Source organism: Psammomys obesus, unplaced genomic scaffold (genome assembly GCF_907164565.1).
Source record: "Psammomys obesus unplaced genomic scaffold, mPsaObe1.curated_primary_1811, whole genome shotgun sequence".
NCBI classification, from domain to species: Eukaryota; Metazoa; Chordata; class Mammalia; order Rodentia; family Muridae; genus Psammomys; species Psammomys obesus.
Genome location: NW_026585691.1, coordinates 10,898,495 through 10,911,526, shown reverse-complemented (window position 1 = coordinate 10,911,526; position 13,032 = coordinate 10,898,495). Strand labels below are relative to the sequence as shown.

General features: G+C 41.3%; 1 protein-coding gene across 1 annotated transcript in view; it reads right to left on the bottom strand.

The window, feature by feature from the left end:
* Wdr72 (WD repeat domain 72) overlaps window positions 1-13,032 on the bottom strand; it is a 171,803-nt gene that overhangs the window by 98,342 nt on the left and 60,429 nt on the right. The window contains exon 14 of the mRNA XM_055598804.1: window positions 7,100-7,302. Within this exon, the coding sequence (XP_055454779.1) occupies window positions 7,100-7,302 (203 nt within the window). The remainder of the gene's footprint in view (window positions 1-7,099; window positions 7,303-13,032) is intronic.

Sequence of the window (13,032 nt, the reverse complement as noted above, 5' to 3'; positions counted from 1 at the left end):
AATATGGATCTGGTGTTAACTGCCATTTGTCACAGGGGTGAGAGCAGTGCCCTTCAGTGGCTGGCACTCCCCCCCTCCCCCGGCACGTGCACCACAAAGCTGGGCTCTCGCCAGCCGTGCACCATGAAATAGGTGCTTTTTCCTTTTGTAACTCTGATTTACATGGCTGACGAATGCTTAGATTTGAGCTGGGCTTTGAAGTCCTCTGAGGAAATTCAGGGTGGCTCCTGCCCAGGAGGCCGGCAGCTGGAGTCACTTCACCGTGCTATTCTTTCTATGGGGACTGGACCTCCTGAGGTAGTTTTTAAACAAAGCTATGATGACCTCTAATGATTTCCTGTGACTGAGGCAACTAAAGTCCAAGTTCATGCTACCATATGGGAGATAGGCTGCTTTATTTTTCATAAAGCAGTTAATTTTTAAAGCATTATCAATCCTGGAAGCTTTTATTCACCTTACATAACCTCCTGAGAAGTGGTTATCTGCTGTCAAAAATATCCATTGTTTTATATAAGGCTGAAAAACCAAATTGCCTTGCCCATATCACCACGATCGTAGGTTTTCCTATACTGCCTGAGGTCACCGTGTTCTATGGAGAGATTAAATAAAGTAAGATGTTTAAAACCAAAATAAGAACACCAAACTTAAAGAACTGAATGCTTTCAATGTTTAATAAAGAGTCTATTCCCTTATAAAATTATGCAAATATTTTTCACGTTACTCATACTTTGACCAACTATCAAAAGGGATACCATCCAAATTATCTACCAAAGAGGTGAAGAATGACATTCTACATGGGAAATTTATATTTTTTAATTTTAGTTTTGATTGTGTGTGTGTGTATATGCTGTATAGGTGCAGTGCCTAAGAATGCTAGAGGAGTTTTCTGGATGCTGTGGTTATGGAGTTACAGGCAGTTGTGAGCTGTCTGGTAATGGGTGTTGGAAACCAAAATCGGGTCTTCTGCAAGAGCAGCAAGTTCTCTTAACTACTGAACCATCTCTTTGGCCCTTTATTCTTATGTAATCCAAGTTGTTTTTTTTTTTTTTTTAATAAATATCGCTTACTCTCTTCTAGCGAAATGCAATTTTGCTGACTAAATATTTAAATAAAAATGGGGTTAAACCATATGTACTGTCTCAGTTAACTTTAATAGTTTACATGTAAATCTACAGGTGAGGCTTTTAAGTATCATTATTTTGTTCTGTTTGGGTTACTTTGTGTTTCATGAACTACAAACAACAACAAAAAGCAGTTCTTCGGGCTGGACGTTTTGCTCAATGGTTAAGAGCACGTTCTGCTTTTCCAAAAGTCCCCAGCACCCATGTGGAGTGGCTTACACCTACCTGTAACTCTAGCTCCAGGATCCTACGCCCTCTTCTGGCCTCCATGGACACCTGCACTCATGTGCACATACACATACATACAAACTTAAATGAATAATAAAAAAAAATTAACTTTTCATTCTGGTAAGGTAAAAGTAGCAGAATCCAGCTTTTGGCTAAAAACCTAGCAAGCGGCCATCTGTATTTTGCAAGAGGAGGCAATATAAAAACTTTAATAGAATTTCTCAGCGAGTTATGTCAGAAATTACACCAAGGCCAAATAAAGGTTTAAAACCATAATAACAACAACGAGAATGTAAGTGCAAATGCAGTTTTTATTTAGAACCATCCTTATATGTTTAGGTTAACCCATACAAGTGCACTGCTTAAAATTCTCTAATGGAGTTTGGAAGACATGGCTTGGTCAGTCAAGTACTTACCCTATAAGCATTTACAACATTTTCGTTTTTTTTTTTTTTTTTTAATTTTGAGAAGCTTCTCACTATGCAGCCTTGGCTGAGCTGAAGCTCACTATGAAGACCAAGATGGCTACAAAACTGAAGAGATCTACGTGCTTCTGTCCCCTTAGTGCTGGCTTTCACGGTGTGCATTATCATCCCTGGACCAAAGACCTGAATTTTATCCCTAGCACCCATGTAAAAGCCGGGTGAGGCAATGTGCACCTGAAATCTCATCACTGGGGAAGCAGAGACGAGAGGATCCCTAGGGTTCACTGGCCAGTCAGTCTAGACAAACTGGTCAGGCCCAAGGTCAGCAGGGATTGGAACAAAGGTCCTAATCTTCTTGGAGAGAATGTGCAAGCAAGGCTGTAGGATAAGCACAGGTAGACCATAGGCTTCCTGTAATATGTTTGCTCTTAACTTTCTGTTACACACACACGTACACACTAATTCATACAATCAATTGTGTATTGAAATACTCAATTGTACAGGAAATCATAATTTGCAGAGGGTTTTGGCTGCTGTCATTTGTTTATGTCACCGACGATGGTGTCCCCAGCAACACAAGTGCCGCTTTCTCTACAGGAATAGAATATAGTGCATTGACACAAATCATTCCAATTTACATTCCATCACAGTTACGTATATATTTTACAGTCACATCATATACACAAGTACATGAAATTAAAATAAATGACTTTATTAAAACTTCAGACATAGAAGGAAGGGAAGCTAAAGATTCTTTTCAGGTCCTCCTGATACTAACTTTCCAGCGCAACGATCTCTACTAGACCATAGGTCAGCAAACTACAGCCAGCGTCTGATGCCTGGGCCACCATTTGCTGCTGCAAGGCCAAGTCTCCCCGGACATTACGTAGTTACCCCTGTCTTCAACAGCAAAGCTGAGTAGGAACTTAGGCAAAGATCTGAGCTGTGACCCGAAAACATTCACACCCTGATTTTTACTGAGAGGTTCACCTAACCTTCTTCATCGTCACCATCGTCCTAAACAAATAAAATGAAGGTCACCTTTATAATTTTCAGTTACCCAGCAGACATCTTAAAACAAGATAAATGGAAAATGAATAAAGTTGGCTTGAAAGATTTTTCATTTACTCTCATATATCCAAAATGTGTGTGTTTAGCACTTTGTTATAGTCTCATTCCAAATGTCAACTTAAACTGCCATGTGTTCATTTAATGTCACCACACAAGCAAGCAGGCAAGGAGCCGGTGAGAGTCAGGTTCTACTCAGCTCGGCAGAGCCCTCAGACACTGCAAATGGCATAAGTTGTGTTCATTAAAATAATCCTGTTTGTCCTCATTTTACTCATTTTGTAGCTAGGAAGCACAATAAAAGAACTGAAAACACACATACACACACACACACACACACACACACACACACACACTACAGACTCATGAAACAAAACCAGGCAACTAACCAATGAGCCAAATGACTTTTCTTGTTACAGTACCATGTAGCCGCAAGGATCACTGTCATGTAGCAATGATTTTAGTCCAGTTGCTAAATCCCTACCTCAAAGCTAAATTTCTCCCACTGCTATTTAAATAGATTCTATCCTGTTTTATCCTCTGCCCAATCTAAGAGAAGCAGCTCCCAACACCACCATGGTATTGTATCCTGTAAATCCTTTAAGTCCATGACCCTCCCTTTGCCTCTCATCCCAAAGATCTCTCTCTGTCTTGTAGCAGAGATTCAGTTCCACCAGCAATTCAAAGTGCATATATTTATAAGATGAGTTTTGTGATATTTTCTGTTCTCTTTGTAATCTGCTCCCCATTTTTATGTGCTCCCCAAATTCACGAAGAAAAACTGAATAAAACATTCGAGAAATTCTCCAAATGTTGGCCAATATAAAGATGTAAATGTTCTGTTCTATCTAAATTGTCTATTCCATTGCTACACAGTAGTCTGTCTATGCCTCACTAACATTAACACACACACAGGCACAGGGACAAAGCAATCTCGGATAGTCTAAAGCTCATAGGTTTGTGGTCCCCTGTTTTTTCCACCTACAGAAGGAATGTGCTTCACACACCTTTGAAGAGTTTTTCTTATGAAATTCCTGAAGCATTTATTACATTAAGAGTAAATCACACCTGAACTGGGAAGACAACTCCACAGACAGAGCTCTTACACATCCGAAACACTAAGTTTGAGTACCCAGAATTCTGACACTGGGCTCAGTGGTCAGACATTTGTAATCACAGTGCCCCTGTGGTGAGAAGAGAGGGAGAGAGGAGAGCAGGAGAGTCCTGGAGGCTTGCAGGCCATCTACCCTGGGTGGTGTACACGGCAACCAACAACAGAGTCCTCATCTCAAGCAATACTGGTGGCAAGGGCCAGCACCTGAAGTTCCTCTCTGAACTCCGTATGTGTACCAGAACACGTGTGCCCACACTCTCGCAAACACGTACACGCAGAAGTAGATTAACAATGTACGCGTTCACGTTTTGAAACTTCACACTTTAAGATAAAATGGTATCTCAGCACCCTGGCTCTAAGACAAACCCTAAAATAACACACGAGTGACTTACAACGATGACATCTTGTACCTAACTGAAGGTGGAGAAGCGAAGCACAAATACCCACAGTCACTCCGAACCTAGTAACAGTGGGCACGTGTAGAGGAAAGGGGGAGGCTGTCTGTCTCCTTCACTTCTCCGCTACAAAGAGCAGAGGCTGCAAACTGTGGACTGCTCTGGTAAAGCACGACAACTAGACAATAGAGTGAGAATCAGCCTGCAAGTAGGATGACAAGACCAGAGCACTTTATTGCTTCTTGAAGTCAAGAAGGAAACAAAATTATATACAGAAAATGAAATGTGTACACACTATTATCACTACCCAAAGGGAAACTCTAAGCTTCAGAAAAAAAAAAAAAAAAAAAAAAAACAGCAGTCAGTTCACCTACCTTCTGGGAATCCAAGCAGAAAAACTGGCACCCAGTGAAAGCAACTTTCCCTCCTCCCCCAATGGACATTACAACTCTGCCTCTAAAACACACAGGTCAACAAACGCATACTTCTTGCCTACCATTCTAGAACAATCCCTACTCTACTGTAGTGTACACTTTCTGTACAAGATGGTTCATTTCCTTAGGATACTTACAGACACGGGTATCTAGCACCCTCCACAGATTCACACCGGCCCCACATTGCCGTTCCCAGCACATTGTTTCTATTCTATGATGCCGCAACGAGAAACAAGGAAGCTGCCCTGGGATGTGAGCGAAATGCTCGCTAGGCTCAGTAACTGAGCCTAACTGATCCAACCACACATAGGATTCAATTGACATTTTATCATAGCTGCATAAAATCCTTACAAACATCCTGTTTTCCTGTTCGGAGTACTAAGAGCTAGGGCTGGAGAGATGGCTCAGTGGTTAAGAGCACTCACCATTTTTCCAGAGGATCTAGGTTCAGTTCCCAGTACTCACAAGGTGGCTCACAACTATCTGTAACTCCAGTTCCAGGGGATCGGATAACCTCTTCTGTCTTCTATAGGCACTGTATATCCATACCATTCATCCATGTAGGCCAAAGTAAATACATGCATACATACATACATACAAAGAGCAGATTTGGCAATCTCAAAACAGTGAAAGAGTAGAGCGAGCAAGCTGTTGCCCTCCACTGGTTTTAACATCTAAAGTAGAAAAACATAAACTGAAGTGGGTTATCTAAATGGAGTAGTAAAAAGAGAAATGCAATCTTTAGGGGATTTTCATTCTGTTTCAACCATGACCTGGGGAGATGGTGGCCTGATGGGCTCAGATGTGACAGTATCTGACTTTGAGAACTCAGCGGACCAATGCCTGAGGCTGGTATCACCAGGACCACGGAGCCCTGTATCAAGATCTGTGCAGCCATCCAGCTTTGCACCTAGAGACTGGATGAGCAAGCAGCGTGATTCTACCCAGACTTCTCACAGTTCAGCAAGTAAACACCGTCACGTTACAGACTCATTGTCAGGTGTTCACTTAGTGTCTGCGCTCTCAAAAGGTAATGAGTGCCAGACTCAGATAAAATCTAAATTAGGTCCCTAAACCTGTAAGGTGTATGGAGACTCAAGACATGTGGCTTGGCTTCCGTCACCTTGATGAATGACAAGACATCTTCTGTTTCTAATATAGACGTACCCACAAGATAAAATTAGGATCTTTGCTACATTTTTATTAAGAGCATTGAAAGAAAGGGAAATGATGAGGTTATGCAAATCCCAATTCAAAACCCTCAATTCCCACATGTTCGCTCAAATAATTTTGATCTTTTAGAAACTTTAGATTGTTTTCAATTATGTGTAAGAGTTCATGCCTACACATGGTTATATATATATATGGTTATACATATCTGAAAGCAGGCAGGCAGAAAAGACAGAGACATCAGATCCCTGGAGCCATGATTACATACAGTTGTAAAGGCCCTGTGGATTTGGGGATCTAAATGGGGGTTCCTGGAAGAGCAGAAAGTGCTCTTGACAATTGAGCAATATCTCCTACCCCCACTTTTGATTTCCTAATAACCTTTAGGTTCTAACATGTTACTGGAAATGTATATATAAAGTATTAATTAATAAGAAAATCATTTATATCGGCAATAGGAGTGATAAAATATAGAGTATATAGTGGTCCCTAAAATTATAGAAATTCATTGGGAGGGAATGAGGGAGCAGGATACAGCTGGGATACAGAGTTAATAAAATGTAACTGATAAGAAAAAAATAAAATTAAAAACAAAACAAAAAAATTATAGAAATTCATTAGCTAATACTGTGAGAAAAATATTTGCATGAAAAAATACTAGGTATGTTCATACAAATGGCATAGGTAAAGATGCTAAGAAGATAGCATGAAGGACAAAAATAGAAAAATATCTTAAAGAAACTAGATTAAATCACTACCACATGTCTAGAACATTAAAATAATAAAGCTAGTTTACATGAACAGCAAGACTGAGTAAACGATACAAATACATTCAACTGAAGAATTAAAAGTGGATCCAAACTACAGAATATGGTTGCCACTGTTAAAATGAGAAACAAAAAGCCTATGATGTGAGTTGATGGGATAGTAACTTAATTTTTGATGGGCTGGAAACTCTACTGTCATAAATGACATGGCAAGGATAACATTCACTTCAGAGTTAGGCTGCCCCGTCCTGTTACATCCACCATCACTGGGCAGGTGCCATCACCTCTGTCCCTGCTTTTGTGCCCACAGGTTAGCACTATGTTTTGTAAATGCACATTGTTTCTTACCCCAGATGCTCTGTTCTTGTGGAACTCACCTTACATGAAGACTCCAGCTGCAGACCAGGGCAGGGCACAAGCCCAGGCTGGTGGGAGCTGAATGACCTCTGCTCTACACTTTTGTGCTTGTGTGTCTCTGAGGCCACTGACAGTGTCGGCTCAGACCTGACAAGCTGCGCATCGTCACCACCGTTGAGAATAATCCTGGCCCTTTCTCCCGTCTCGTGCCTTTCCAAAGTGCCTGGGAAAATAAAATTCAAGACACAAAACAAATGTAAGCAAAATACACACTGGAGTAGAATACAGAGACCGCACATGATGCTTCTACACATGGACCTTGGCTCTGTGAGCTGTCACTCCTGCCTTCTTACAACAGAAAGAGCCAGCCGGGGAGCTCTGTCTAGATAGTCTAAATGTTGCTATCAACTATGAAACTGCAGACTTGAAAGTTCACACCTCCCCCAAGAGCCTTTTTATCCACTAGAACCGATGTCCATCTAAGGGTCTCCATAACGAAGATCCCTCTTATGATCCAGTGTGAGTAAGTGATCAATAAGAAACAGCCATGGAATACCTCTGTGTCGTCTCCCAATGTCCCAGCTCACAGACAACAGAGACTGGTGTGCTCGTATGGGGCTCCCAGGTTTGCAGTGTTTCCACTGGCAACGTGTAACTTACTTAAATGATTAGGATTGTTAAGGACGCGGGGGCTTAGAGTGCATGTGCCCTCTCTCAGAGCTCTCCAGATTTTGTTGTTGTTTTTATTGCTGGAGTTTGTTACCATCGGAGCCTTTCTTTTTTTATATTTCTTATGTTATTAGAACTGGAATTAATCTCCTCTGCCCTCTGACATCAGTCCAGCTCCAGAAGTGGTGCTGACAAGTCCAATTTAAAGTTAAAAGGAACAAGTATAGGGAGCTGGAGAGATGGCTCATCAGTTAAGAGCACTGACTGCTCTTGCAGATACCCGTGGTTGGGTTTTCAAGACCCACATGGTAGCCCAGAACTCCCGCTCCAGGGGATTTGATACCCTTTTCTGAGCCCTGTGAGCACTGCACTCATTCGCCATACATACACACATACAGACATACATACGTGTAAGTAATAAAAATAAATCTTTAAGAAAAGAGCAAGTATAAAATTTGCCAGCATTGGCCTGGGATGATGGCCTAGGGTTACCGTACAAGCATGAGGACTAGAGTCCAGATCCACAGAACTCAGGCCAATGCCTGGTAGACAAGGCAGCCCACCTGCAATTCCAGCAGACACATGGATTTCCTGCCTAGGTTAGCCCACACGGTGAGCTCTGGGTTCAGTGAGAGACTCTGCCTCAATAAATAAAGCAGCCAGCAAGCAAGGAAGATGCAAGACATCATCACTTGGCTTCCAGATGCATGCACACACAAGTGTGCGCCCACACTCAGGAAAACTGGCCTACAGACACACACGATACACACAAACTCACACGCAGGATGAAAAGCTTAGTAGGGAGGTCCTGCCTGGCTATAAGGACCTGAGTTTAGAACCCAGCACCCAATAATATGTCAGTCCTGGTCTTGCAAGTACCCATAACCACAGCATAAGATGGGAGGATCAGTTGTCAGCTGTCAGCCTAGTCAAAACCTGTGTGCTCCAGGTTCAGAGAGACCCTGCCTCAAATAACCTAAAGAGCAGAATAATGAAGGAAGACACCTGACACTTTCTTTGGTTTCTGCATCTATGAAGAGGAACACATACACATGTATGCACACTACACTCATATACATATATACTCAGACAAAAAAAAAAGAGAATTATTAATCTTACATTAAATATAACTCATACCCAACTGAACAAAAATGATAAGAGGTTCAATAATTAATGCCATAATACAGATTTAATTTCATAGTGTTCCTCTTTCCACCAATGGGGAAAAAAAAAGTCATAGTATGTGTTAAAGATAATTAATTCTCATCAATAATATTAAGAAATGATCAACTAAATTAATTATAATAAAAAGTGGTAGTAAAAATTAGAGGTTACTCTCCTTCTGATAGGAGGCTAGACATGAAAACTGTATTAACAACCACTCAGTACTGTCTCAGTCTGCCCATCTCTTCCCTGATAACACCACAACCAGTAGTTAGTATTGACCCTTTAACCTGGTACATCATAATACAGCAATGGGCGCAATTTCAGGCCTGGGGACTCTTGACAAAGTTCCCCCATTGCACTCATTTTACCAACTTCTAAATATAACTCTCTAACCTTTCCTTTCCCATGACTATTGAGATTCTGTCAACAAATGACAATGACGACGAGACGATAGAAACATCAAGAAAATCTTTTTCTCAAGAAAGACAGTAAAAAGCTTATCAGATCTTATCAGATTAAAAGCTACAGATCATCTTCCTGGAAAATGGCTGTACTCCAGAATTTACAACCATAAAATTCATAGTCTTTCTGAGAACCTCTCTTTTAACTTGGTATCAACATGGATAGTCTTCTCATGAGTTTTCTATGTCAAGGAAGTGTGCTATTTAGAAAATATTTTCAGAAAATGTTAAGTCTCTCTATGTTACCTGGAACTGACCTTGTACCCCTGGGCTTAAGCAACACTTTTGCACCGTGGGTAGTTGAAAAACACTGGTGTGTGCTACCAAGCTTAGCATTTGATAGTCCTTGAGAAGTAATTTATGGTGCTTTAATCACATAACCTTGTGAATTACAGTGTATATTTTAAATATTCATGTGTTTCATTCTAAACTTCTTACAAAGCCCCTCTTGAATTGCCCAGCCATAACCATAGTTTATTCCCATGCATGTGTGGCTGTCTGCTTCTGCTTCTGCATAGTTATCTAATCTGTTTCATTTATGGCACCATTCACTGTGACCTGTTTGCAACATACAGTCAACAAGAATGGCTCAGCCCAAGATCCAGAGCTCCCTCAAAGCGTCATGACGTCACAGAAGCAAGAGACATCAAACACTAATGCACTGCAGTATCTAAGGTACAAATATTCAATTCTACCCACAAGTAAATATCCCCCAACCTTGACACTGAGACAGGAAAGGACATCATCATTATGTATAAAATTCACACCTAAAACTACACAACTAACTTACAAAAAGAAATCACTAAAATATCGTGCAGTGTTAAATACATCTGCAAGTTTGTGTTGGGCTACATTGATAACTATCCTGGGCCAGAAACAACTAGTGGGCTCTGGGCCAGACATCTTAGGCTTATCATTTCTAGCACAGTGTGAACATGACCCATAACACCTTATGATAACACCTTATGTCATATGTCAGAATGGTACGCTCAGCTGATTGGGAGCGGAACAACAAACAGCATTGCCTCTCTGTTCTGGAATGCTCTGACAGTCAAGCTGAGAAAATCAATTGTCTGGTCTCCCATTACCCTCCATCCCAGAGATGACATTGTCCAATAGCCTTGCCTCCCAGGTAATATATATAATCTAACTCATAGAACAACGGTATGTTTGGCTTGTTTTAATACAGAATTTTTCACATATCTTAGCATAGACCTGAATCCACTTTGTAGCCACGGATGGCCTTGAACTCCTAGCCCTTATGCTTCTACCTCCCAAGGGTTGTGATTACAGGCATTCAGTGTACCACTATGGCCAGCTTACATGGAGCTAGGGTGGGATCAAATCCAGGGTTCTATATACAACAGGCAAACATTCTACTTATTTAGCAACACATCTTTAATCTGTTGGCTTGCTTTTTAAATCCACCTCAGGACATCAGAGTAGGTTCCAGTATAATCTCTGACTTGGATTTTTGCTCCTTAATGGATTGTGTGCCAGCAGCAATCTGTGTAATGAGGGATTTTCTACTTGGGATTGTATCCAGACCCATGATCTACAGTTCTATTTTCAGCATAGCCCCCTGTCACCACCCCAACACACACTTGCCTTTTCTCTTAGATCTCCATTTACTTTCCTTGAAAACAAATACAGCTTTGCCTTGCAGGCCTCAGCTCATCTTTCAGGTATAGCTTACCATTCCCGCTGCCTAGGCAGGCCTTCCTAAAGCAGCTTCATCTCACACCTGGCCTCATTTTCAACTTCAGCACCCTCAAAGCACAGGACAGTTCCAATTGGTGCTTTACAATCCCTTACTTCCTCACCAGATTGTAGGCCTTGGCTGGTGAGCATGAACTATATTCTCTGAGTGTGGAGCCAAGCAGGGTTCAATAAATGCTCACTGAATAGATAGATTAAAGTTTACTCTTTCCCCTCAGGCAGAGCAAAAGGGCTGCCAGAGAGCATCAGAAAATTCCGGGTCTCACTGGAAAGGCACTGACACTCGCTATGCTCATTATAAACCTATACCCAGGCCTCAAGAGAGGCAAGGACTCAGAAAGGTGACTTCCAGAACCCAAGCAAGATGCTGGCAGAGCTCACAACTATGCTGCCTGGTTATTCCCAACACCCAAAGACTCAGGAATTTACAGTCAGAAGTCAGTCTCTGAATGCCTGAAATCTGTGTTAACATGATCTCTGTGGACTAGCCAACCCCGCTCCCCCATGAGCATTAAGAAAATGCTCCAACAGAGGCAAGGAGAGAGACAGACAGACAGACAGGCAGACTGACTGACAGACTAAGACAGAGAGACAGAGACAGAGAAAGAGAGAAGGTTGGTGGAGAATAGGAGGGCTTTCAACTTTCTAGTTGTTTCTCATCCCATCCTAAGGACCAGTGCCCAACATGAGGACTGAGAGGTCCATCCTTCCATCCTTATAGCAAATCTCTCTTTTTGAGAACACTACCTCTACCTGCCTCTACCTAATGGACTCTTAATAAAGGAGGTTCAGAGACAGACGTGGCTAGGTTAAAGGTCAGACATTTGCATACACAGCCTAGGGATTTCCAGGGAGAGACCAGAGCAGAGAGACAGAAACTTAAACAGTCACAAGATGGGCTGGGGTTAAATTCCAGTGACAGACTTGCACCTAAGGGAGCTTGGGGTCATTTGAAGCCAGGACAGACCTTCGAGTCTTTCTGCATATAAAGAAGATAGCATGCTTCCTACCCAGCCTTCTATGGAGGAGGCTAAAAGAAAAGCACAAATCAAAGACATTAGGGCTGTCTATATTTATAGGCAACCTACCATACTGCTTTCTGTTGGTTTCATTTTAGAAGAGAGAAAATGATCTCTTTATGATGTATGCTGGAGACCTGACTTCCAGGGTCAGGCTTTCTTCCAGCAAGAAAGGACACAGAACAGGACTTCCGCCCAGGAATCCGCGCAAGGCAGGGAGTTAAGGGAACACAGACCATGCTGCAGCGTAGTACTCCTGCACACAGAAGGAACCAGAAGCTGCGCGGCCTGATACCGGAAGTCCCTTCCCAAGAGCCAGAAGTTCTCATCATTTGGCTTCCCTGGTAATTTCCGTCAAATCTGAAACATGTTTAGTCTTCTATTAAATATATTCTAAAATACCACCAACACTTGCTTTCTACAATCATAACCTATTACCAACAAATAAATTGTTTTAAATTACCCACCTATATTTAAAGTTCCAGCCAGAAAGACTTTCTCCCATCAGTTAATATCTAGGTCTATTAATGGATTAGCACCAACTACCTCACCCCCAAAAAAGACATATTATCAAACAAAAACCACAACACTTGAATCTATCTACAAGTTATTGAGGTAAAATTTAGATTAAAAAAATCATCACATTGTATCAAATTTTACTTATTTAAATATTATACGTAAATAAATTTGAGACAGTAGTGACTTTCTCAGAAGAACACTAAAGAAATAAAAGTATTACGGGCACACAAATTCTCAGAGCTACCAAAAGCACACTAGGAGCAAACACATTTTATAAAAAGAAATTCCATTAAATTTTCTACTCATAGCATTGTGAAAACATTGCCTGAATTTACTAAAAAGAAACCTGATGTTACGTTTAGTAACAGGGAGGTGTTTGCATGAACAGAGCTTGATGAT